Source organism: Dipodomys merriami, unplaced genomic scaffold (genome assembly GCF_024711535.1).
Source record: "Dipodomys merriami isolate MVZ:Mamm:240054 unplaced genomic scaffold, mDipMer1.0.p SCAF_11, whole genome shotgun sequence".
In the NCBI taxonomy this organism is placed as follows: Eukaryota; Metazoa; Chordata; class Mammalia; order Rodentia; family Heteromyidae; genus Dipodomys; species Dipodomys merriami.
Genome location: NW_027202382.1, coordinates 3,132,153 through 3,159,409, shown reverse-complemented (window position 1 = coordinate 3,159,409; position 27,257 = coordinate 3,132,153). Strand labels below are relative to the sequence as shown.

Sequence of the window (27,257 nt, the reverse complement as noted above, 5' to 3'; positions counted from 1 at the left end):
ATTCCTGTCCTCTTCACAGTCTAGGATTTTACAAACAACTTAGGCCTTGTAGTCCCTGTTACAATTCTGTTGTTGTGCATAAATACAATAATTGGTAATACTGTAATAGGTAATATTCAAATAGTGGTCTATGTCCAATATAATTTCATTATTAGCAAAAATCCTAAAAGGCAGATTTTGACCATAGTTTGCTGATACCTGGTCTGACAGGAAGACATAAAAAATAAACAAAAATAATGATACATGTTTGAAGTGATAAATACTATGTTTGAAAATGATGGTGCTATGGGAAAAAGGAAAATTAAAGTTAAGTAAAGATGGTTAAAGTTCAGAGAGTAAAAAGCAGGTGTATTAGACAAACAGGATAGGGCTCAAAAGAAAGTAAGCTCAAATCTGAAGGTAAGGAATTTAGCCAAAGAGAGGATATCTGCCAGATGAATGCTTCAAATAGTAGGACCAACTAGAGCAAAGGCCTTAAGGCATAAGTACTGCCCCAAGAATAGCAAAAAGGCAGTGTGACTGGAGAGTGAACAAGGAGGAGGAGTCCTAGAAAAAGAGATCAAATTGCTAAGGAAGAGAAACACTCACATGAGATTCTATAAGAACTTAAGATTGCCTTGAGCGAAAACTGTTATTTATTCAACCAAAGATAAATTACATCTGCAACTAAGAAGCTCTTAGAAATATGACATCCTTCTCTATACTTTTTGACTTTTACAATGCCTTCATAAACAGGGAGATTTAAAAAAAAAAAAAAAAAAGCAGGTAAGGGCCAGGCACCAATGTCTCATACCTATAATCCTAGAAGGCTGAGATCTATGATAGTCTTATCTCCAATTAATCATCAAAAAAGCCAGAACTAGAACTATGGCTTAAGTAATAGAGCACCAGCCTTGAATAATAGAAGCTCAGGGACAGCACCCAGGCCCTTAGTTCAAGTCCCAGGACTGGCACAAAAAAAAAAAATGCACATCAATCTTTGCTATGAGTGCCCATTAACTTTTTTTTTTTTTTGGTCGGTCAAGGGGCCTGAACTCTGGGCCTGAGCACTGTCCCTCAGCTCTTCAGCTCAAGGCTAGCGCCCTACCACTTGAGCCAAAGCGCCACTTCCAGCTTTTTCTGCTTATGTGGTGCTGAGGAATCGAACCCAAGGCCTCATGCATGCAAGGCAAGCATTCTACCACTGAGCCACCTTCCCAGCCCCCCTATTAACTTTTTTTATATTTTAATTCTTTTCCTTCTGAAACTATTACTTTGTCATCATTCCTCTTCAAATAACAACCTGCCTAAACACCAAATCCTGATTTACTAATGGTTTTGCCTACAATTCAAACAGGACTCCAATATTAGCTACATAAACCTGTAAAATCTTGCATTTATTATAATTTTACCAATTCTTCTTTGCATTTTTCTCACTTGATCTTGCATTATATTGTGGAAATCAGTCAAAGACTTGGGCCACAAAGGTTCTAGCAAAAGGACATAAATAACCACTAATATTTTAGGAAGAAGTATTTGAGTGGTAACTTTCTGAACCTGATCAGTTCATTAATATCTCATTATAACAACTTTTGCTTTCATATGCAAGGATGGAACCTGGAAAAGTAATACCTTTTGTTTGTTGGTCTATTTGACTATTAAAGATATTTTCACTATATTGACCAGACTAGCCCTGAACTCACTACAAAACCCAAGATGACTTCAAATTTGCCATCCAGTGTGCTGCGTGTCATCAACATTCCCAATTAGAAAATAATACTTGGGGCTGGGAAGGTGGCTCAGTGGTAGAGCCCTTGCTTGCATGCCTAAGGCCCTGGGTTCAATTCCTCAGCACCACATAAGCAAAAAGAAAAAAGCCGGAAGTGGCACTGTGGCTCAAGTGGTAGAGCGCTAGCCTTGAGCTGAAGAGCTGAGGGACAGCACCCCAGCCCAGAGTTCAGGCCCCACGACTGGACCCAAAAAAAAAAAGAAAGAAAGAAAAGAATACTTAATGAGCATGCTCATAAGCTACATTATGCCACTATCACTTTTAGTTTTAGCAATATTTCTCTTGGAGACATACCAATACTTACTTAGTACACAAGTATTTGTTTTGTTTTCTTTTTTTTTATGGGGGTTGGAAACTCCTCTCATCAACTCTTTTGCTTTCTTTTTATTTTTTACTGGGCTTTATTATTATTTTAAAGTTAATATACAGAGGGATTACAATTACATGAGTCAGATAATGAGTACATTTGCTTTCATATAGTATCTTCTATTCCAACTACTTGGGTTTTTTTTTCTTTTCTTTTCTTTTTAAACAAATACTGAGTGCCTACTCCATGCTAGGCAGCTAGAGTAAGTTCTGGGAATAAATAAGAAGGTCCTTACTTTTATGATACTAATATTCTTAAAACGGGGAAAAGAGACCAGGCATCATGGTTATGCTTGAGACAATAGTAGTCAAGGCCAGGTTAGGGCCAGGCCACAGTGGGCTATATATTGAGGACTGTCTAAAAAGCAAACCAGCCAGGCACCAGTGGCTTCAGATCTCAGAAGACTGAAATCTGAAGATAATAGTTCAAAGCCAGCCCAGATAGGAAAGTCTGTGAGACTCTTATGTCCAATTAAATCATAGAAAAAGGCAGAAGTGGTGCTATGGCTTAAGTGGTAGAGTGCTAGCCTTAGCTCAGGGACAGTACCCAGGCCCACAGTTCAAGCTTCAGGCCTGAGGTGGGCGGGGGAGTTCCAATGAGCAGAGCAGAAATCATGTAATTCAAATGCTGTTGTAAGCTGAAATTAGTCAGCGCTTCTCCATTAATATGATCAGCTTCATTTATAAGATTTTGTCTTGTTTTGGAGACATCTCAATTTGTAATGCAGGTTTATATCAATCCTCCTGCCTCAACCTCCCAATAGTGAGATTTCAGTCATGCAACATGATACTTGGTTTATAAGTTTTATATCTACTTTGGGGACAACTCTTGTAATATAAAAAACTAGAAATTAATCCTTTTTCTCAAATGGAAACCACCTTTTTTTTTTCATCCTTCCTATTTTTCTTTGCAACTCGATTATAGTTAAGTTGAACTTTTACTGGGACAGTAATTTCCAAAGCTGCTTTTCTTGAAGATTTGTCTTAAGAATACAAATTCTGTCATTAATTTTGTCCTAAAAGGAAAATTCTATACTTACAGCAGCAACAGCCTCAGCTACCCCAGTCAAGACAGCTGGCCTAAGAGAATGCAGTAGAATCTTATTCTCCAGTAAAACCAAGAGCAGCAGTGTTGCACAGTTCTCAGGACCTAGGTTCATCAGCAAAGTGCTAAAGTTGGCTCCACTAGATGAAAGAAAAGGAGGTTATGAACTACTTTGGAAAATTTATGAAACTATTTCCTAAACATTCAATGTACATATGTGCAAACAGAATGAGGTAACGAGAGGATGAGTGGGTTGAGAGATGGGGAGAAGTGCACTGCATTCATAAACAGACATGATCAATTGAAACTTCTTAAAAACATTATGCCAGGCACTGCTGGCTCAAGCCTATAATCCTAGCTACTTAGGAAGTTCAGATCTGAGGATCAAGATTCTAAGCCAGCCTGAGCAAGAAAGGTGGTAAGATTTATCTCTAATTAACCACTTAAAAGCTAGAAGTGGAGTTGTGGCTCTAAGTGGTATAGCACTACCCTTGAGCAAAAAAAGCTTAGGGACAGCACCCAGAGTTAAACCCCATGACCAAAATAAATAAATAAAACCACTGTATTAAAAATTATTTACCGGCTGGGAAGGTAGCGTGCTTGCCTCACATACATGAGGCCCTGGGTTCGATTCCTCAGCACCACATAAACAGAAAAGTCAGAAGTGGTGCTGTGGCTCAAGTGGTAGAGCCCTCGTCTTGAGCTGAAGAGTTGAGGCACAGCGCCCAGGCCCAAAGTTCAAGCCCCATGACCAACCATAAATAAATAAATAAATAAATAAATAAATAAATAAATAAATAAATAAATAAATAAATGAATGAATGAATGAATGAATGAATGAATAAATGAATGAATAAAGATAAAGAACTGAGGAAAATCAGGTGCTGGTGGTTAACACCTGTAATCCTAGCTACTCAGGAGGCTGAGATCTAAGGATCATGGTTCAAAGCCACCCTGATCAGGAAAAACTATAAGACACCTACCTCCAAAAAACTGGAAGTGGAGTGTGGCTCAAGTGGCAGAATGCCAGTCTTGAGAGTAAAAGGTAAGGGACACAAGCCAAACACCAGTGGCTCATACCTGTAATCCTAGCTACTCAGGAGGCTGAGATCTGAGGATCACGGTTCAAAGCCAGCCCAGGCAGGAAAGTCCGTGAGACTCTTATCTCCAATAAAAACCACTATAAAACTCAAAGTGGTGCTGTAGCTCAAGTGGTAGAGTGCTTGCCATGAGCTGAAGAGCACAGGGACAGCGCCCAGGCCCACAGCTCAAGCCCCATGACCGACCAAAAAAAAAAAAAAAAGAAAAGAACTGGAAGAACTGCCGTGGCTCAAGTGGTAGAGCACTAGCCTTGAGCACAAAGTGGCTTAGGGACAGCATCCAGGCCCAGAGCTCAAGTCCCAAAATCGACCAAAAAAAAAAAAAAAAGGTAAGTTCCAGGACAGTGTCTAGACCCTGACTTTAAGCCCCAGTATAGCAAAGGAGGAAGGAATGGAGGAAAGGTGGAAGGGAGGAAGGAAGGAAGAAGGGAGGAAGAAAGGGGGAAGGGAGGAAGGGAAGGAGAGAGGGAGGGAAGGAGGAAAAAGTAGTAGTAGTGGTGGTGGTAGTGAAGGAGCTGTAACCCCTCTGTACATCAACTTTATAATAACAATAATTTAAAATTAAAAAAAGAAGCCTGGCACTGGTGGTTCATGCCTGTAATCTTACTCAGGAGGCTGAGATCTGAGGATCACAGTTCAAAGCTAGCCTGAGCAGGAAAGTCCCTGAGACTCTTGTCTCCAATTAACTACCAGAAAACCAGAAGTAGCACTGTGGCTCAAGTGGTAGAGTACTCACCTTGAGCTGAAGCTCTCAGGGACAGTGCCCAGCCCAGCCCAGACTTAAAGCCCCATGACAAAGGAAAAAAAGACAGACAGAGAGACAGACAGAAAGACAAAAAGACAGACAGAAAGACAGACAGAAAGACAGCCAGAAAGAAAGAAGGAAAGAGAGAGAGAGAGAGAAAGAAAGAAAGAAAGAGAGAGAGAGAGAGAGAGAGAGAAAGAAAGATAGAAAAGAGAGAGAGAGAGAGAGAGAAAGAGAGAAGGAAGGAAGGAAGGAAGAAAGGAAGGAACTGAAGGCAAGGAAAAGGATCAATTAATAATAAAGCAGTACAGGTAGGCAGACATTCCAGTATGGAATAATGATGCATGTGAGGAAAAGTAAATAGATTCACAGTATCTGCCTAATTAAATTCAGTACACTTTGAACATTAGTTATGAACTAGATATGGGACAAGGAAGGATATGAAAAGAAAAGAGAATTATTCCATATATCCAAACTTAGAAACATTTACGATAGCCTTACCTAGTTTGCAAAATAACATTTAACTCTGACATCGTAACCCCTAAAGCATTTTAAAGCACTATAAACACCAATAATTGGGATGGTGATATGGATCAGTGTTAAGAGTTTGTGTTGGACACTTAAGAGGTCTTGGGTTCAAATTCCTGGCACTCTAATCCCCAAAGAAAGAGAAAAATAAATAACATAAATTACCTTAGTGGTAAAGGTGTAGACACAGGCTGTGATAATATTAATGCATCATGAACTGACAGCTGAAAGAAACAAAAAAGTAATTTAACAAAACCATTTTTGCAATCTAAATATTCAGATCAATGGAAAATAGTATAGTAAGTAGCAAGACTTTCTTTTAAAACTAATATGTAAAATGATACCTGTATTTACTTAGAGGTATTTGTAAATAATTAAAAGTATTTGTATTCTTTTTAAAGGTTAATTTGAGATCTGTTTGAATGCAGTTTAAGTAATTGTACTGATTAAAACTCAGTTAGTTAAAATGTTTATAGTAACTTTTTTTTAGAAAAATCTCAAATTTATTTCCTCCCTAGACTAGTATGTACTTTTATTTGGTAGTTGTTTTGTATATATTAATATTTTCTCCTCTTACTTCCAAGATCAACAATTATCTGCCTCAATCCTATCATATATAATGTAGATATCTTAGAGAAAATATTAAATAGCTTTCTTCTTTACACCATTGCTACTCAAAGAGAGTATGCAAACTGTCCAAAAGGAGGTAGTATAAAAATGTGACGTAAAACATTCAGCAAGCCAGGTGCTAGTGGCTCACACCTGTAATCCTAGCTACTCAGGAGGATGAGATCTGAGGATCATGGTTCAAAATCAGCCTGGGCAGAAAAGTTCCCATTGAGTCTCTTATTGCCAATTAACAACTCAAAAACAAAAAGTGGAACTGTGGCTCAAAGTGGTAAGAGCAAATGAGCTCAGGAACAGTGCCCAAGCCCTAAGTTCAAGCCCCACAACTGACAAAAAAAAAAAATTCAGCAACTTTCCTATCCAAGCAAGCAATCCATGGAATCACATCTCTGAATAGGTTCAGACCTGTTCATCCTATACTAATCTTACTTAGCAAGTTATGTATGTAACAAGCTATGTATCTACATAGGTCTGCCTCTTTTTTTTGGTGCCAATCGCAGGCTTGAACTCAGAATGTGGGCGCTGTCCCTGACCTTTTGTGCTCAAGGCTAGTGCTCTACCATTTTGAGCCACAGCTCAGGTCTGTTTTGGTTTTTTTTTTTTTTTGGTAGTTAACTGGATATAAGCATCTTACAGACTTTCCTGCCTGGGTTGGCCTTGAACCACAATCCTCAGATCTCAGCCTCCTGAGGAATTAGGATTACATAGGAAGGAGCCACCTAGGTGAAAGACCTCCCATTTATATATATATATATGTATATTTTTTTGGTTGGTCTTGGGGCTTGAACTCTGGGCTTGGGTGCTGTCCCTGTGTTCTTCAGCTCAAGGCAAGCGCTCTACCACTTGAGCCACAACACCATTTACAGTTTTCTAATGGTTTACTGGAGATAAGAGTCTCACGGACTTTCCTACCTGGGCTGGCTTTAAACCACAGTCCTCAGATCTCAGCCTCCTGAGTAGCTAGGATTACAGGCATGAGCCACCGGTGCCCGGCTCCATTTATTTATTTTTAAATATAATTTTGTTATTATTAAGGTATTGTACAGAGGAGTTGCCACTTCATAAGTTAGGCAATGAGCAGATTTCTATTTTTGGACAATGTTACCCCTTCCTTTGCTTTCCCCCAGTTTCCCTCCTCTCATCTCTGCCCACAAATTATATAGGTCATTTTCCATATAGTGTATACCAAATAGTAACAAGTTATATAGGTCATTTTCCATATAGTGTATACCAAATAGTAACAATTGCATTTGTTTACCCTTCCTCCCTCCATTTTTTTGAAGTCTGCCATTTATTACAGAGAAAAATAAAGAATTCCCTCCAGATAATGTGAGAATTTCTATAGACTGTTTCAGTTTCTCCTAACCACAGTTTATTTCATACTGATATTTGTCACTCTGATACTAAGAACATGACCATAACATAACCTGAGAGTTTATATTACTAAAATTAGCTACGTAAGGTTATGAATGGGCTTTATGAACTATGATGACAATGTCGCAAATCAAAAAATTATTACAGGTTGGGTGCTAGCCTTGAGCTGAAGAGCTCAGGGACAGCACTCAGGCCCAGAGTTCAGCCCCCACGAACAACAACAATAAATTATTACAATTCTTTTTTTTTGGGGGGGTCCGGTCATGGGGCCTGAACTCTGGGCCTGGGCACTGTCCCTCAGCTCTTCAGCTCAAGTCTAGTGCTCTACCACTTGAGCCACAGTGCCACTTCCGGCTTTTTTCTTTTTGCTTATGTGGTGCTGAGGAATCGAACCCAGGGCCTCAGGCATGCAAGGCAAGCGCCCTACCACTGAGCCACCTTCCCAGCCCCATTATTACAATTCTTTAGGTCAGGGAATCCAAAATTCCATAAGAAAGGCTCCCCAATAAAGCTATTAAATACAGGATGTTTAAAAACATACTGAATGCATACTAGTTCGCCTCAAAGGGTTATGAGAATCCTTTCTCTAATGACTGGAATAAAATGTATGCAAAACTCCCTCAAAGTACATTTCTTTTTAATTACCTGTACAAGTATTCTTGGTCTTTGTGCTGAAGGAAAAGGGATGTTTTGCATAAAATGTGAAATGTACCTAGGAAAGATTGTGAAATAAAAAAACATAATTACTTTCATAAACTCTATCAAGGATTTTAACAAATCTTAAATATCACTATAGCTGGGCATGGTAGCATATACCTATAGTCCCAGCACTCAGAAGACTAAGGCAAGATTGTGAGTCCAGGGTCGGCCTCAACTACATAGTGAAAACTTATCTCAAAAGAAAATAAGCCAGTGGGGCACTGGTGGCTCAGGCCTATAATCCTAGCTACTCAGGAGGCTCAGATCTGAGGACTGGGTTCAAAGCCAGCCCAGGCAGGAGTCCATGACACTCATCTCCAATTAACTACCAGAAAACTGGAAGTGGCACTGTGGCTCAAAGGACTAGAGTGCTAGCCTTGATCTGAAGAGCTCAGGGTCAGCACTCAGGCCCTGAGTTCAAGCCCCATGACTGACAAAAAAAAAAAAGAAAGAAAGAAAAAGAAGAAAACAAAAAGCACTATATAATATCCAAGTTATGACAAGTCTATTTATTTAAAACTCATGAATAAGGGTAGAATTTTTTTGGGGGGATAGGGGTTGTGGGGCTTTAACTCAGTGCCTGGTGCTTTCCTTGAGCTTCTTCCTGTTCAAGGCTAGTGCTCTATCAACTTGTGCCACAGGGCCCCTTCCAGTTTTTGAGTGGTTAATGGAAGATAAAAGTCTGATGAGGACTTTTCTGCCCAGGCTGGCTTTGAACTGCAATCCTCAGATCTAAGCCTTCTGTGTAGCTAGGATTACAGGCATGAGCCACCAGTACCCTGCAAGAATTTTTATTTATTTCGTTGTTGTTGATCCTGGGGCTTGATCTCTGGGCCTGGGTGCTATCCCTGAGCTTCTTTTGCTCAAGGCTAGAACTCTACCACTTGAGCCACAGTCCCACTTCAAAGAATTTTCTTAATCTAAATAAATGACCACTAAACTTCCTATATATATTCACTGATTCAAAATCTATACTGATTTCTCCCAGTAATCACCAGGAAAATTTTTTAAAAAAAATTTTAAAAACAGCTCTCATGCAGAAAGAAGTTAGTTTTTATTGCCCTGGTTAACAGGACACCAACTAACTGTGACATAAAGAATTAACTAATACATGAGCCGGGCGCGCAGGTGGCTCACGCCTGTAATCCTAGCTACTCAGGAGGCTAAGATCTGAGGATCACGGTTCAAAGCCAGCCCAGGCAGGAAAGACCATGAGACTCTTATCTCCAATAAACCACCAGAAAACCAGAAGTGGCGCTGTAGCTCAAGTGGTAGTGCACTAGCCTTGAGGTGAAGACCTGAGGGACAGCGCTCAGGCCCAGAGTTCAAGCCCCATGACAGACAAAAAAGAATTAACTAATACAGAATGTAATCCTAGATTTACTACCTTTGGATAACCACCTACCCACTCAGAAATATTTTTTCTTGCCTGATGCAGGTGGCTCACGCCATAATCCTAGCTACTAAGTAGTCTAAGATCTGAGGATCACAGTTCAAAGACAACTCAGACAGGAAAGTCCATGAGACTCTTATCTCTAGTTAACCACCAAAAAACCAGAAGTGGTGCTGTGGCTCAAGTAGTAGAGGGCTAGCCTTGATCTGAAGAGCTCAGGGATAGTGCCCAGGCCCAGAATTCAAGCCCCACGACAAAAGAAAGAAAGAAAGAAAGAAAGAAAGAAAGAAAGAAAGAAAGAAAGAAAGAAAGAAAGAAAGAAAGAAAGAAAGAAAGAAAGAAAGAAAGAAAGAAAGAAGAGAAAGAGAGAAAGAGAGAAAGAGAGAAAGAGAGAAAGAGAGAAAGAGAGAAAGAGAGAAAGAGAGAAAGAGAGAAAGAGAGAAAGAGAGAAAGAGAGAAAGAGAGAGAGAGAAAGAGAAAGAGAAAGAGAGAAAGAGAGAAAGAGAGAAAGAGAGAAAGAGAGAGAAAGAGAGAAAGAGAGAAAGAAAGAGAGAAAGAAAGAAAAAGAGAGAGAGAGAGGAAGGAAGGAAGGAAGGAAGGAGAGAAAGAAGGCAGAAAAGAAAAAGAAAGGAAGAAAGAAAGAAGGAAGGAAAGAAAGAAAGAAGGAAAGAAGGAAGGAAGGAAGGAAGGAAGGAAGGAAGGAAGGAAGGAAGGAAGGAAGGAAGGAAGGAAGGAAGGAAGGAAGGAAAGGAAAGAGCACGTTTCTTAAGCTTCTCCCAAGTGGCTCTTGGGAGCCACTGAACTGCAAGATGTAATCTTATATGAAATCCTGATCAAATGCACAGATTTTCTTCTCATAAACTTCACAGAATGTTAATTTTTCAAAAGTTTTCTAACTGCTAATGTTAATGAACACTAGAAATAAGAAAAGAAAGCTTAGAAAGGACAGTGGCTTCACTTTTTTCTTTTTGGTCAATCGTGGGGCTTCAACTCTGGCCCTGGGTACTGTCCCTCAGCTCTTCAGCTCAAGGCTAGCACTCTACCACTTGAGCCACAGCACCACTTCTGGCTTTTTCTGCTTATGTGGTGCTGAGGAATCGAATCCAGGGCCTCATGCATGCAAGGCAACCACTCTACTGAGCCACCTTTGCAGCCCCTTATTTTTTTTTCTTACAAAAGATTTTTATGACAGAGAATTACAAACTGAGGAAAAACAAGAATTGTGTTGCATACTAAGACCAAAACTTTACATTTAACATCAACTAGCTCGCCCTTACTAATGTCTACATCAATTTTATATTTAGAACTTGGATTGGCCACTTGTCTGGAGAGTATATGAGTATGTCATGTTTATTAGAGAATAAGAAAATAGAATACATGCAATACAATTTTTATGTTACTTTTCAGCCAAAATTCTCAGAAGAGTTACATTTGGACATCATTAGCACCACTCTTAAGTTCACAGTCAATCATTAGAGAAGGGAGTTAAGTACAAAGCAGGGTGAGTATGACTTACCTGCCCTTTCAACTTCAGAGCTATAAGTAAAACAATGAAACATGTATTTACACCTCCAATTTCCCACCAGACAGCACTCTATACTCATTACACGTACTTCTCAATGGGAAGAGGATGTGGTCCAGACACAGAGAGCTTGTAGATAAACATAAGAAATTTTTTAAAAGCTTCAAAAAAAGGCCAATGTGACAATAAGCAAATGCATTTGTTTGAATTGATAGATTTGATGACCATTTTTCTTTCCACAGGTGTCAATAGGCCCAGCTGCATAAGCTGTTTCTCTGTTAGAAGTTCCCGAGAATAGGGTTCGTAAAACTGGATAGCAGCTCCATATACCTATAAAGTAACAGAATTCTGTTTGTTTTTAAAAATTAAGTTCCCCAACCACGCTCCTTGCCCAGTTTTACTTTAGTTGTTTTTCATAGAGCATTTCCTCTGGGCTAGGAAAGAACTTCGACTCTCCCACCTATGCTTTCCTCAGTTGGGAGCTGTGTCACCACACTGGGTTTATTGGTAGAAATAGGGTCTCACCAACTTTTTTCCCAGGCGAAATACTATCCTCTCAGTTTCTGCCTCCCCAGTAGAGCTTGGATTACAGATGTATGATACCATAAACAGGGTGTTTTTTCATTTGTGCTACTAGGAATTGGACCTAGGACTGCATATACTCTGCAAATGCTATACCTCAAGCTACGTCCCAGTCATTTCTTTTACTTTCATTAAATATAAAATAAGGGCCACAGGCATGGCTCAAGTGATAGAGAGCTTGCCTAAAAAACACAAAGCAGGGGCTGGGAAGGTGGCTCAGTGGTAGAGCGCTTGCCTTGCATGCATGAGGCCCTGAGTTCGATTCCTCAGCACCACATAAGCAAAAAAAAAAAGCCGGAAGTGGCGCTGTGGCTCAAGTGGTAGAGCATTAGCCTTGAGCTGAAGAGCTGAGGGACAGCACCCAGGCCCAGAGTTCAGGCCCCACGACCGGACCCAAAAAAAAAGAAACACAAAGCACTAAATTTTAAACCCCAGTATTGCCAAGAAGTAAAGAGAAAAGATCTCTTATGATATATATCACACAGATAAAGGAAATTAAAACTCTTATTCAAAATTCCATCCCAGAGATAACAGACTTTGATCTACATCCCTCTACATTTTTTCCACTGTAATTACACATCCAAGCATATAACATATAGACAGTTATCTCGTCATTTATTTTCATTTTCCAACCATATAGTGTATTTTTGCTTAGCACTCACTACAGAATGTGCTCTAATGTCCTCACTCAACCAACACTTGTTTGTATATTTTACTGTAGTAAAATACATACAAGATAAAACTTAGGGGCTGAGAATGTGGTTTAGTGGTAGAGTACATGCATGAAGACCTGGGTTTAATTCTTCAGTAACACACAAACAGAAAAGCTGGAAGTGGCGCTGTAGCTCAAATGGCAGAGTGCTAGCCTTGAGCAAAAAAAAACTCAGGGACAGTGCTCAGGCCCTGAGTTCAAGCCCCAGGACTGGTTTAAAAAAAAAAAAAAAAAAAAAAAAAAGCACTTTTACCATTTTAAGTTCATAATTCAGCAGTATTGAACTTCACAGTGTTGTACAACTATTACCACCACTCTCTACCAAGAGAAGCTCTTTATCCTTTACATTTATAACTTTCTATTCCCCCACCTCCAATCAAGTCACTGCTAACCTAGTCTACTGTTTGTCTCTGAAACTTACCTATTCTAATAGTACCTCCTATAAGTGGAATCGTATAATATTATCCTTTTGTGTCTTGCTTATTTTACTTTGCATGTTTTCAAACTTCATCCAATTTGCTGTATATATCTGAATTTCAACTGTTTTAGAGGCTAAATGGTATTCTATTGCATGGACCTACCACTTTCTTTTACTCATGCATCCACTGATAAACACGAATTGTTTCTACCTCTTGTGTATGGTGAATAACACTGCTATGAATATCATATACATTTGTGTTTTTTGTTGTTTTTTATTTTTTCTTGTTTGTTTTCTTGCCAGTCCTAGAGCTTGAACTCAGGCACTGTCCCTGAGCTTCTTTTGCTCAAGGCTAGCATTCTGCCACTTGAGCTACAGTGCCACTTCCAGCTTTTTCTGTTTATGTGGTGCTGAGGAATCAAACCCAGGGCTTCATGCATGCAAGGCAATCACTCTATCGCTAAGCCACATTCCCAGCCCTACTTACAAGATTTGAATAAATATTATATGAGATGAATCACAATATAGGATTAAAAGCATGGACAAAATAGGTTTAGTCACTAAGGCAAAGATGTACCTTTTCAGCTGAAGAACCCGTCAGGACAAAAGTTGAAAAAACTGGAAGTGGATATTTGGTTTGGGGATCCCAACATTCAATAGTGGCTCCCATAGGAAGGCAGAAGAGAGGCACAGATTCAGGGAGTGGGAAGGACTCATAGTCATCTTCTGGATACCTAAATATTAAACCTTTTAGAGAAAAAAGACAGTGACAACTTTTCCCTTAAAAGTCACTTTTTCCTAAGTTATATTGGCAGGGGATATTGTAATAACAATTTTCTTGGAAACATTTGTGTAAACTTTCAAAACCCATTTTTCCTCTGACTATAGCAGAAATAAATAAACTTACTTTTTTATATATTGCCCATGGGCTTATCTCAAAGGAAATATAACAAAAATGCAAATCAATATTCTCTAGTTAATCAATCCTGATTACCAATCTTAAGTGTACTTTTTTCTATACATGCCAACACCCTGTGAAGAATGGCTAAGAATATACACATAATTTATCAACTATTTCAGTTAGTCTTTGGGGAAAAAAAATGAAGGAATGTGTACTAATGAAAAAATGCCAAGGCAAGAGAAATTGTAACACCTCTATACTTGTATTGAGATAAAAGCAGTATATGAGAAACATGCAACATAAACAAATGAAAAGAAACTGGAGATGGAGACCAGGGAGGCAGGAGCAGAAAGCACTCTAAAAACAGTGATAAACAAGCCCCTTCTGATCAAAGCAGCCACACATCAACTCATCAACTCAAATGTCGCCAATACAAGGACCACTCCCAAGTTAAAAACTTCCAAGTCCAAGTGGTAGAATTCAGAGTTCAAATTAAGTCTCCAAAAGTCTGTATATAAAGTGTCTCCTACCAAGTGCATAATATTTTTATAAAGCTTCTCTTTGCAAATTCTGTTTAAGTGATATCTCTCCTCCAATTCCCTTCCCCAAAAACCTTAGGGAATCATGTACAACTGATATATTACAGCCATATTAACAGCATCATACTTTAAAATGACCCTAATTTTTTTTTTTTTTTTTTTTTGTCGTGGGGCCCGAACTCTGGGCTTGGGTGCTGTCCTTGTGCTCTTCAGCTCAAGGTGAGCACTCTACCGCTTGAGCCACAGCACCACTTCCGGTTTTCTAGCAGTTTATTGGAGATAAGAGTCTCATGAACTTTCCTGCCTGGGCTGGCTTTGAAATGTGATCCTCAGATCTCAGCCTCTTGAGTAGCTAGAATTACAGACGTGAGCCATCAGCGCCCAGCTATGACCCTAAATTTTTATCATTAGTCTTTGTCGTTTTTTTTTGTTTTTTTGTTTTTTTTTGTCGGTTGTGGGGCCTGAACTCTGTGATGCTGAGGAATTGAACCCAGGGCCTCCTGCATGAAAGGCAAGCGCTCTACCACAGGGCCACTTTCCCAGCCCATCATTATTTTTTTTTTTTTCCAGTCGTGGACCTGAACTCTGGGCCTAGGCGCTGTCCCTCAGCAATTCAGCTCAAGGCGAGCACTCTACCACTTGAGCCATAGTGCCACTTCCAGCTTTTTCTGTTTATGTGGTGCTGAGGAATCGAACCCAGGGCCTCATGCATGCAAGGCAAGCACTCTACCACTGAGCCACCTTCCCAGCCCTGGTGGCTCAGTGGTAGAGTGCTTGCCTTGCATGCATGAGGCCCTGGGTTCGATTCCTCAGCACCACATAAGCAAAAAGAAAAAAGCCAGAAGTGGTGCTGTGGCTCAAATGGTAGAGCGCTAGCCTTGAGCTGAAGAGCTGAGGGACAGCGCCCAAGCCCAGAGTTCAGGCCCCACAACCGGACCCAAAAAATATATATATATATATTTCTATGAAGACAAAAGTTTTCAAATATGGGTTTTCCTGACTTTCCTTCATTTCAAAAACTGTGCATAATTAAAAAGTAATTGGCACTGCTTCATTTCCCAAAAAAGTATTCCATATCTCTTCTATTTGCAACTGGAGCATACCTGTATTTTCAGATTTACCCCACCATACCAGTGGGATGAAGAGGTCACACTTAAATCTTTACAGCCCTTGACACTCTATTGTGCGGTAAGAATGTGGCGATAGAATTCTCAAAACCTTCATGGCAGAGAAGTTTCTCAGGCCTCCTCTCCTTCATATAGCTGATTCTTTGCAACAAGGGAGAAAGGAAGCAAGTCCACTTTTCATGGCAAGCAGCATATGTTTCAAATCAGACACACAAAGATAAGAGAAGGAAATATACAAGAAGTAAAGAAGCAGTTTGAAACCTTTCTGATTTCCAAAATATAAAAGGTCAGAGAATAAGTATTTTTTCATTACATTGTTAAATCTGTAAGTGTAGACCAAAAACTTGAATGTCTAGTCCACATAAGCTGCTTTGGGTAAAAGTTTTAATTTAACTAATACTGTACTGGGGAAGAGGAAATATTAGTATAACTTGTAGTAGATAATACATTTAAGAAAACTTGTCCTACATTGTAAAATTATACACAGCTCAATTTTATGAATAGGTGCTTACATAAATGGCATAATGGAACACATTTTGCCTCTCTGAGGCCAATTACTATCTACAGTAAAGAGACAAATCTTTAATTCACTTACCAGCTTTATATGCTAATGCATTTGAAGCAGGCACAGACTTCTTGTAACACAGAAACACACTGGAACCCCACTGTAAAACATAAATGAAATTTCACAAAAAACAAAAAGGTGAAATTTATTTTCCTAAATGTCAACTAAAGATTTTAATTATTTAAGAGTCTATTTAAAACCTATAATTAAGCCGGGCGCTGGTGGCTCACGCCTGTAATCCTAGCTACTCAGGAGGCTGAGATATGAGGATCTCGGTTCAAAGCCAGGCCGGGCAGGAGAGACCGTGAGACTCCTATCTCCAATAACCACCAGAAAAACTGGAAGTGGCGCTGTAGCTCAAGTGGTAGAGCGCTCGCCTTGAGCTGAAGAGCTGAGGGACAGCTCCCAGGCCCAGAGTTCAAGCCCCACGGCCGACCAAAAAAATAAATAAATAAATAAAACCTATAATTATGTAATATATATATATATAATTATGTAACATAGCCCCTATGTACATCATCCTTATTATAACAATTTAAAATTTTTTAAATACTATGATTAGCCAGATGCGGTAGCACATTTCTGTAATCCCTACACTCAGGAGGCAGAGGCAGGACTGTGGCAAGTTTAAGCCAGAGCCATATACTGAAAACTGTCTCAAAAAACTAAACAAAAAATGCTAAATTAAAATGTATGCTTAACCAGGCCCAGAGTTCAAGCCCCACGACCGACAAAAAACAAAAAAACAACAACAAAAAAAAAAAATGTATGCTTAAGCCAGGCACCAGTGGCTCACGCCTGTAATCCTAGCTATGCAGGAGGCTGAGATCTGAGGTTTGTGGTTCAAAGCCAGCCCGGGCAGCAAAGTCTGGCAGACTCCTATCTCCAATCAGCCACCAGAAAACCAGAAGTGGCACTGTGGCTTAAGAGATAGAGTGAGCTTGCTTTGAGCTGAAGAGCTTAGGGACAGGGGCCAGGCCCAGAGTTCAAGCCCCTGGACCAACCAAAAAAAAAAAAAAAAGTATGCTTATAGGGTTGAAAATGTAATTAAGAAAAATGCATGCTTAGCATGCACAAGGGCCTGAGTGTGATCCCAGAACCAAGAAAATCCAGGGGCTGAGAAGGTGGTTCTGTGGTAGAGTGCTTGCCTCGCATGCATGAGGCCCTGAGTTCGATTCCTCAGCATCACATAAACAGAAAACACTGGAAGTGGCGCTGTGGCTCAGTGGTAGAGAGCTAGTCTTGAGCTGAGGGACAGCACCCAGGCCCAGAGTTCAGGCCACGACCCACAAAAACAAGAAAAGCCAAAACCCTACATCAACTATATGCACAAAACAGCAAAACATGGTTAGAAACACTAAAAGAAAAGAAAGGAGTAAGGAAACAGTAAAGCTTCACAAGGTTTAGATTTCTACAATCAAGTGTTTGCAAAAGGAAGCATGAAGCAGAGCAGGCACTGAGGCCCACACGGGAAGTGGGGTCCTTGAGGTGCAGTGAGGTAATCAGGCCCAAAGATCAGCCTACCTTCACTCAGAGCAATGGTGCACATGGTCACCTCTGCCTATGCCACATTCAGCCAATACTACAGTTTGGCCTGGAATAACTTCCAAAAAATCTAACTCAACATTAAACTTTTGCTATAAACTTTAGGCTATAACTATAATTCAAATATATATGTTGAATTCTTTTCACTAGTCCTTTTAAAAAGCCACAGTATTTTTGTTTGGCATTAGGAAGTCTTCAGTGCTGCTATCATTTCAAGTTTGTGTAAGCAGATGAGAAGAAACCACTTTGCCTTCCCTTGAAGATAAACAGATGCTATAACATTAAATATTAAAAGTGATTATGATGAGCCAGTTTTTTCACTAAGCCCTCTTGCCAACAAAGGAAGAAAGTCAGAGAGTAATAGTTGATGGTTCAGGAAAAGCAAAGCTACAAAGCAGGGTGCAGGTGGTTCATGCCTATAATCCTAGCTACTCAGGAGGCTGAGATCTGAGGACTGTGGTCCAAAGCAAGACCAAACAGGAAGGCCTGTGACACTCTCATCTCCATTAACACCCAAAAAAATGGAAGTGGCACTAGGGCTCAAAGTGGGAGAGAGCTAGCCTTTCGGTGATAAGGCTCAGGGACAGTGCCCAGGCAGAGTTCAAGCCCCAAGACTGGGGGGTGGAGGGAACCAAAGCTACAATTCTTTTGATAATGTAAAGGACACTCCACCCACTCTCTCTGCAACTGTCCTTGAGGATATCACTGAAAACCAAAATTAATAAAACCATTATTGTTGCAACAGAAACAATACTAGGATTTATGAAGTTGGGGAAGCGAAAGGAAAAGAAAACACCAGAATGAAAAGAAACAGAAAGGGAAAAGAAAAAAGGATGAAAAGAAAGAAAGGGAAAGGGAAAAGGAAAAGGGACGGGAAAAAGGAAGAGTAATACATACCTATAATCAAAATACTTGGCCAAGGCATAAAGCCAGTCTACAGCCAGTTACAGGCAATCTTTTTGTTGTTGTTGTTGGTCGTGGGGCTTGAACTCTGGGCTTGGGCGCTGTCCTTGCACTCTTCAGCTCAAGGCGAGCGCTCTACCGCTTGAGCCACAGCACCACTTCCGGTTTTTCTAGTGGTTTATTAGAGATAAGAGTCTCATGGACTTTCCTGCCCAGGCTGGCTTTGGACTGCGATCCTCAGTTCCTCAGCCTCCTGAGTAGCTAGGATTATAGGTGTGAGCCACCAGCACCCGACAAGGCAGGCAATCTTTTAACTACATAGTGAGCCCCTATTTCAAAAACCCAAACTAAAACAAAATTTTAAAAAAGCAAAACAATTCTTAAAGTATCCTTTTCCTGGATATCCATTATATGTAGGATTAAATATATTAAATATGTAAGATTTATTCTACATGATTAAATAGAATAGGATTAAATATGCAGGATTTTTTCTACATCATTAAATAGAAAGTCATTATGAATCATAAAATGTGAAGCCAGTCAGCTCTGGACTTGATATTCAGCACTGTTCTTAAAAAAATTAAAGTTAAGAATCATTAAAAAATGAGAATTATGTGCCTTCCAGTAAACAGGAATTCAAAAGTATCCCTTTTGGTTTTTCAAAAGAAAACTTTGAAAATGAAACAATTTTCTTCTTACCATGCCACAATTAAGATTTTTGTCAACTTTGCAGAAGGTATGAGGAGGGGTTTCTCCTTTGCTGGTTATAATGACACAAATATCAGTTACAGCCAAGGAGTTCTGGGGTCGAACTGGAGGAGCCCTTCGGTAAGTGATAAAGATTCTCTGTGAGGAAGTAGAGCTGTTGTTGACATTGGCACAGCGACCATAGGGAGTTGCGAGGATCACTTCACATCCTGAAATAAGCCTTTCTTTCCCATCATATAAAACACTGCATTGAAGGGAGGAGACAAAAAGAAGGACAGGTTCATGTTAAGGATGGTTTTCTTTTCAATTTAAGGATTTTTTTTCTTTTTTGTCCACTTGAATTTAGGGCCTGGGTGTTGTCCCTAAGCTCTTTTGCTCAAGGCTAGCACTCTAACCACTTTGAGCCACAGCTCCATTTCTGGTGGCTGATTAGAGATTAAGAGTTTCACAGGGTCTTTTCTGTCTGGGTGACTTCAAACCAAGATCTTCAGATCTCAGCCTCCAGAGTAGCTAGGATCATAGGCGTGAGCTACAAGTTCCAGGCAAGGATAGTAGTCTTCTTTAAAAAAAAAAAAAAAAAAGACAAAGAGCTGAGCACCGGTGGCTCATGCCTGCAATACTACCCACTCAGGAGGCTGATCTGAGAATCACAGGTTGAAGTCAGCCCTGCAGAAAAGTCTCTGTGAGATTCTTATCTCCAATTAACCACTCAAAAACCAGAAGTGGTGCTATGGCTCAAGTGGTAGAGCACTAGCCTTGAGCACTAAGAGGTTCAGGGACAGTACCCAGGCCCTCAGTTCAAGCCCACAACTAAGAAAAAAAAAAAAAAAAGGACAAAGGCCAGGTGCCTATGGCTCATGCCTGTAATCCTAGCAACTCAGGAACCTGAGCTCTGAGGACAAAGGTTCAAATCCAGCCCATGCAGAACAGCCTGAGACTCTTATCTCTAATCACAGAAAAAGCTGGAAGTGGTGTGCTATAGCTCAAGTGGTAGAATGTTAGCCTTGAGCAAAAGGAGCTCAGGAACAGTGCCCAGGCCCAGAATTCAGGACCCAAAACACACACACACAATGAACAAATGCAGCAGTGGTACCTAGTAGACACTAGGGTGAAAATGAGCTTGTGGGCAGGACCAGAGGGAAAAACTGGCAAAGAGAGAGGACAGGATGCCATAGCACAAAAAGAAATGTACTTATTACCTTACTTATGAAATGTTATCTCCTCTGTATATGACCTTAATAGTAACAAAGAAATTTTTAGCCAGGCACCAGTGGCTCACGTCTGTAATCTTAGCTACTCAGGAGGCTGAGATCTGAGGATCATGGTTCGCAGGCAGCCCGGGCAGAAAAGTCCATGAGACTCTTATCTCTAACAAACTACTCAGAAAAAGCCTAACGTGGGGCTGTGGCTAAGTGGTAGAGTGCTAGTCTTAAACAGAATAAGGTGGGCTGGGAAAGTGGCTCAGTGGTAGAGTGCTTGCCTTGCATGCATGAGGCCCTGGGTTCGATTCCTCAGCACCACAGAAGCAGAAAAAAAAAGCCGGAAGTGGCGCTGTGGCTCAAGTGGTAGAGTGCTAGCCTTGAGCTAAAGAGCTGAGGGACAGCGCCCAGGCCCTGAGTTCAGGCCCCATGACCAGACCCCCCCCAAACAAAAAAAAACCCAAAAAATAAACACAATAAGGCTGAGGGATAGTACTCAGTCCATGAGTTCAAGACTGGCAAAAAAAAAAAAAAAAATACATATATGAAAACTTTGATCTCTCCTATAGTTTCTCAAATCTTAAGGATTGTTTCTTTTCTTTTTTTTTCTTGCTGGTCTTGAAGCTTGAACTCAAGGCCTGAGCACTGTCCTTGAGCTTGTGTTCAAGGCTAACCCTCTACCACTTGAGCCACAGTGCCACTTCCAGCTTTTTCTGTTTATGTGGTACTAAGGAATCGAACCCGGGGCTTTATGCATGCTAGGAAAGCACTCTACTGCTAAGCCACATTCCCAGCCCCTTTTGTTTGTTTCTATGCCAGTACTAGGGGCCTGAACTCAGGGCCTGCTACTCTAGCTACTTGATGCTCTATCACTTGAGTCACACCTCTATTTCTGGTTTCACAGTTTAAAGCCAACCCAGGTGGGAAAGTCGATGAGATTCCATCTCCAATTAACTAGCAAAAGGTCAGGTTAAGCTGTGTGCCTGGTGGCTCAAGCCTGTTATTCTAGAAATTCAGGAAGCTAAAATCTGAGGATTGTGGTTCAAAACCAGCTGGGGTAGGAAAGTCTGTGAGATGCTTTTCTTCAATTAGAAAACCAAGAGTTGTGACTCAAAGTGGTTGAGTACTAGTCTGAGCAAGAGCTCAGGGATAGTACCAGGGCTCTGAGTTCAGGCCCCATTATGGACAAACAACAACAATAACAACAACAAAAACCTGGCTAGGTTAAAGGTGTGGCCTGAGGTAGAGGACAGTGAGCAATTAACCCAAGCAGGCTCGAGGCCATGAGTTCAAGCCCCAGTACGCATACAACCAAACTATTAAATTCATTCATTCATTCATTCATTTTTAGACTGAAAGCTTGGCATGATGGTATAAATGCTAGTACTCATGTGGCTAAAATAGGAGAATTCTGAGTTCAAGGACAGCCTGGACTAGATATCAAGTTCTATGCCAGCCTGGAGCTACATAGGGAGACCCTATGTGAAAAACAAATTCAAGACTGAGTGTGGTGGTTCATATCTATAATTTCAGCTACTTCAAGGGTAAACAGAAGGATTACAGTTCAAAATAAGCCAGCTGGGGCTGGGAAGGTGGCTCAGTGGTAGAGTGCTTGCCTTGCATACATGAGGCCCTGGGTTCTATTCCTCAGTACCACATAAGCAGAAAAAAAAGCCGGAAGTGGTGCTGTGGCTCAAGTGGTAGAGTGCTAGAATGAGCTGAAGGGCTGAGGGACAGCGCCCAGGCCCAGAGTTCAGGCCCCACGACCGGACCCAAAAAAAAAGGACTTGTGGTTTAGTGTGATTAGAGTGATTGCCTAGTATATATGAAGCCCTGGGTTTGATTCCTCTGTACCACATAAACAGGGGGAAAAAAGCCAGAAGTGGCACTGTGGCTCAAGTGTTAGAGTGCTAGCCTCTGGGATGTGGTAGCATATGTCTGTAATTCTAGCATTCCTAAGACTGAAAAGTAGAAGTTCAAGGTCATCCTGATCTCCAAAATGAGACAAGAAAAACAAAACAAATCAAGATACAATAAAACAATTTCATTTTTTGGCCTTCTACTTCTTCCATGTGAAGGCTCACCATTCACAAAATCTGTCAACATATAAAAGGCTATAAATAGCACCTTGATGTTGGCCTGCCAACTTACAGACCAGGCCTGCCTCTCTTGTACCACAATATACACAGCTTCTAAGTCATCTGGATACTGGATCCTGGGTTATTATTTGTCAGTACTGTAGTATCAGCTCTAAACAGTATTTGGCACAAAAGGAGATCAAAAAACATCCCCACCCCTGCCACATCCCAAATATTCTACTTTGTCATTAAGCTTCTTTTGCTGTTGTTTCTTTTTTAAATTAGCACCAATTAGTTGCATAGGGGTTTTTAACAAGTACATTTATACATACAATGAATCTAGATCAGAGTCACCCCCTCTGGCATTTTCCCTTTTTCTTTTCCCCTTTCCAGGAAAATGACTTTGAACAGAAGATAACTGAGAAACAGAACACAAACCTCTCTTTCCTACCAAACACCCATTTGCCTGAAAGAAATTTTAGGCTCCTAATTATCAGATACACCTGTCCAGAAATGGCACTGTGTAACAAATCTCATATATTGTACTAGCTCTCCCATATATTAATCTGCCCAGTCTGCTGTTCCTGAAAACTCCTCTCCCTTTGTACTGTCAATTCTCTACATACAGTTCTTTGTTCAATGACACAAAGGCCCCAAATTACAACTACTGCCCTGAGTTCAGACTGCATATATGCATGCTGTATTATTAATAAACGATTTGCTTTTCTTTTATAAAAAATAATTTATATTTCAAAGAGCAGGCAAAGATATAAACATACATTTGTCATAAGATACACAAATGTCTGAAACACATGAAAGACAATACCAAGCAAACACAAATCAAAACTACAGTGAGAGGCCACTTCGTGTCCCCTGGGATAGCTACAATCAAGAAAATAATAACAAGCCGGGCGCCAGTGGCTCATGCCTGTAATCCTAGCTACTCAGGAGGCTGAGATCTGAGGATCACAGTTCAAAGCCGGCCCGGGCAGGAAAGTCCATGAGACTCTTCTCTCCAATAAACCACTAGAAAACCGGAAGTGGCGCTGTGGCTCAAGAGGTAGAGCACTTGCCTTGAGCTAAAGAGTGTAGCGACAGGGCTCAAGCCCAGAGTTCAAGCCCCACGACTGACAAAAAAAAAAAAAAAAAAAAAAAGAAGATAACAGGGCTGGGAAGGTAGCTCAGTGGTAGAGCGCTTGCCTTGCATGCATGAGGCCCTGGGTTCGATTGCTCAGCACCACATAAGCAGAAAAAAAAAAAAAAAAGCTGGAAGTGGTGCTGTGGCTCAAGTGGTAGAGTTCTAGCCTTGAGGTGAAGAGCTGAGGGATAGTGCCCAGGCCCAGAGTTCAGGCCCCACGACTGGACAAAAAAAAAAAACAAAAAGAAGAAGATAATAACAATTTTGGTGAGGATGTGAAGAAATTTGAATCCTCATATATTGCTGGCAGAAACCAGTCCCCTTCCTGGGGCGCCGGTGGATCATGCCTAATCCTAGCTAGGGCTGAGATGTGAGGATCAAGGTTCAATGCAGAAAAGCCTAAGACTCCTATCTCCAATTAACTACCAAAAACAGTCGGAAATAGAGCCGTGGCTTCAAGTGGTAGAGCACTAGCCTTACGCACAAAAGCTCAGGGAAAGAGTCTTGGCTCTGAGTTCAAGCCCCAGGACTGGCACAAAAAAAAAAAAAGAAACCACTTTGGAAAAGTCTGACAGTTCTTCAAAAGGAACATTCAATTTTCACACAATCCATCAAGCCTATTCTAGGTACCCAAAAAACATGAAAAGACATCCACAAAAATGTTTGTGCACATATATTCACAACAGCATTAGTATGTATCATGGTCATAAATTGTGGTATAGCCACATGGCAATTAATGTGGTATAGCTCAGCAATAAGGAGGAATGAAGTACTAACAACTGGTACAAAGTGGATAAAGCGGGGCTAGGAAGGTGGCTCAGTGGTAGAGCGCTTGCCTTGCATGCCTGAGGCCCTGGGTTCGATTCCTCAGCACCACATAAGCAAAAACAAAAAGGCCAGAAGTGGCGCTGTGGCTCAAGTGGTAGAGCACTAGCCTTGAGCTGAAGAGCTGAGGGACAGCGCCCCAGCCCAGAGTTCAGGCCCCACGGCCGGACCAAAAAAAAAAAAAAAAAAAAAAGTGGATAAAGCCGACACACACTGTGTAAAAGAAGCCAGTCAAGCTGTGCGATGGTGACTCACACCTCTAATCCTAACTACTCAGGAGGCCGAGATCTGAGGATCAATGTTCAAAGCCAGCCCAGGCAGGAAAGGCTATGAAACTCTTATCTCCAATAAACCACCCGATAACCCCAAGTGGCACTGTGGCACAAGTGGTAGGTAGAGCACTAGCCTTGAACTGAAGAGCTGAAGGACAGCACTCAGGAGTGAGCCACCAGCACCTGACTACTTGACTTAATCTTGAAATAATCATCATCATCAAGGACTTTAAATTTCTACTACTATATACCTTAAATGTTATTCCTTTCATGAGAGAAAAAGAAAAGTCACTGTACCCCAAATCTGTAAGAGGTAGTTAATAAATGTCCCTTTGAAAGAAAAAGAAAAGTCACCTACCCAATATCTGTAAGGGGTGGTTTATCTCTCCCTCTCTTGTAACAAAGGAAAACTTCTGGGCTTTTCAGACTTCCATAGTTCAAGTTTGCTTGGAGCGCTGACGGAGTGGCTTCAACACAGGTGTAGCCTTCAGGTACTGTTTCCCCAGCTGATTTGTTAATAACAGCAATATCTGTAATTGGAGCCTTAGGTCCAGTTGACTTAGTATCTAAACGATTTATTTCTTGATCCAAAAGAGTAGATGTATCTGTGAGACCTGCCACAACAAAGTAGTCTGTGACTCTTGGACCTTTGTCTTCTATCATGGCTGCTGTTCACTTTCCTAAAAAGGAAAAAAAGGGGGGGGGGCAAGGGGAACATTAACTAAGGAAAGTATTTTATCATGGTTCACTACAAGTAAAACAAGTCCTTGAGTTAGTAAGAGTCAATTAGAATATTCTTCAGACTTAAAATCAAATTGTCATTCTACACTCTTGCTATTATCATTTTAACAGTTTTTTGCCTACAGTGTCTTTTTCCAACAATGTGTCATATAGCACATAACAATAATCACTTATTTAATTTTCCCTCAGATTTCTACAGAAATATAAAAACATATAAAACAGGAGCCAGGTACTGGTGGATTACACCTGCAATTCTAGCTACTCAGGAGGCTGAGATCTGAGGATCACGGTTCAAAGCCAGCCCAGGCAGAAAAGTCCCTGAGACTCTTATCTCCAATAAACCACCAGAAAACCGGAAGTGGTGCTGTGGCTCAGATGGTAGAGCACTCGCTTTGAGCTGAAGAGCTGAGGGACAACTCCCAGGCCCAGAGCCACAATCGACAAGAAAAGAAAAGAGAAAGAAAGAAACAGTATTAGGTTTAAAAACAAGGGGGACAGGCTGGGATGTGGATTAGTGGTAAAGTACTTGCCTAGCATGCATTAAGCCCTGGGTTCAATTTCTCAGTACCACACAAATAGAAAAAGCCAGAAGTGGTGATGTGGCTCAAATGGTAAAGTCCTAGCCTTGAGCAAAAGAAGCTCAGCGACAGTGACCAGGCCCTGAGTTCAAGCCACCGGACTGGTTAAAAACTAAATAAAAACAGGGCCAAGCCGGCCATCAGTGGTGCATGTCTGTAACCCTAGCTACTCAGAAGGATGAGATCTGAGGATTGTGCTTCAAAGCCAGCCTGGGCAGAAAAGAACCCAAGACGCTTATCTCCAATAAACCACTCAGAAAAAGCCCAAAGTGGTGCCGTGGCTCAAGTGGTAGAGCATTAGCCTTGAGCACAAAGAGACTTGAAGACAGTGCCAAGCCATGAGTTAAAACCCCAGAACTAAAGTGGAAGTGTACTCATTACCTCACTCATGTAACTGTAACCCTCTGTATAGTATCTTTACAATAAAAAAAAAAAAAAAAAAAAAAAAACCAGAACTAGCCAGGTACCGGTGGCTCACACCTGTAATTTCTAGCTACTCAGGAGGCTGAGATCTGATGGTGGTTCAAAGCCAGCCCAGGCAGGAAAGTCCATGAGATTCTAATCGCCAATAAACCACTCAGAAAACCAGACATGGCGCTATGGCTCAAGTGGTACAGCACTAGCCTTGAGCTGAAGAGGTGAGAGACAGCGTTCTGGCCCAGAGTTCAAGTCCCATGACCAACAACAACAACAACAACAAAAAAAAAAAACCAAAGGGGACAAATAATTACCCTCTGGTATGTACAAAACCTCTGGGACACCATTACAAAAACCAAACCTGGAAAACACAGGCATAGAAGAAGATTTTCAAGCTAAAGTTAGAAAATACGTTCAAGGGGCTGGGAAGGTGGCTCAGTGGTAGAGCGCTTGCCTTGCATGCATGAGGCTCTGGGTTCGATTCCTCAGCACCATATAAGCAAAAAAGAAAAAAGCCGGAAGTGGCACTGTGACTCAATGGTAGAGTGCTAGCCTTGAGCTGAAGAGGGACAGCGCCCAGGCCCAGAGTTCAGGCCCCATGACCAGACCCCCCCCCAAAAAAAATATGTTCAATAAAATAATGCTAGAAAATTCCCCATCCCCAAATTTCTATGTACAATAGGCTTTTAGTATACCAGGCAAGACCAGAAAAAAAGCACTCCCTACATATCATAGCATACTTACAGCAGCAAGTATTCAGAACAAGGAAAAGAATATTTGCAAGAACAAGGCACCAAGTCACATATAAAGTTAAACTATCCAGAATTATAACAAATTTCTCA

General features: G+C 40.9%; 1 protein-coding gene across 5 annotated transcripts in view; it reads right to left on the bottom strand.

Moving 5' to 3' along the window:
* Dennd4c (DENN domain containing 4C) overlaps positions 1-27,257 on the bottom strand; it is a 112,920-nt gene that overhangs the window by 73,164 nt on the left and 12,499 nt on the right. For all 5 annotated transcript variants that reach the window (XM_070007875.1, XM_070007873.1, XM_070007876.1 and 2 more), the window contains exons 2-9: positions 25,038-25,359; positions 19,159-19,411; positions 16,042-16,111; positions 13,457-13,626; positions 11,259-11,497; positions 8,199-8,265; positions 5,718-5,776; positions 3,175-3,319 (exon numbers count right to left, since the gene is read on the bottom strand). In XM_070007875.1, the coding sequence (XP_069863976.1) occupies positions 3,175-3,319; positions 5,718-5,776; positions 8,199-8,265; positions 11,259-11,497; positions 13,457-13,626; positions 16,042-16,111; positions 19,159-19,411; positions 25,038-25,342 (1,308 nt within the window). In that variant the 5' untranslated portion in view covers positions 25,343-25,359. The remainder of the gene's footprint in view (positions 1-3,174; positions 3,320-5,717; positions 5,777-8,198; positions 8,266-11,258; positions 11,498-13,456; positions 13,627-16,041; positions 16,112-19,158; positions 19,412-25,037; positions 25,360-27,257) is intronic.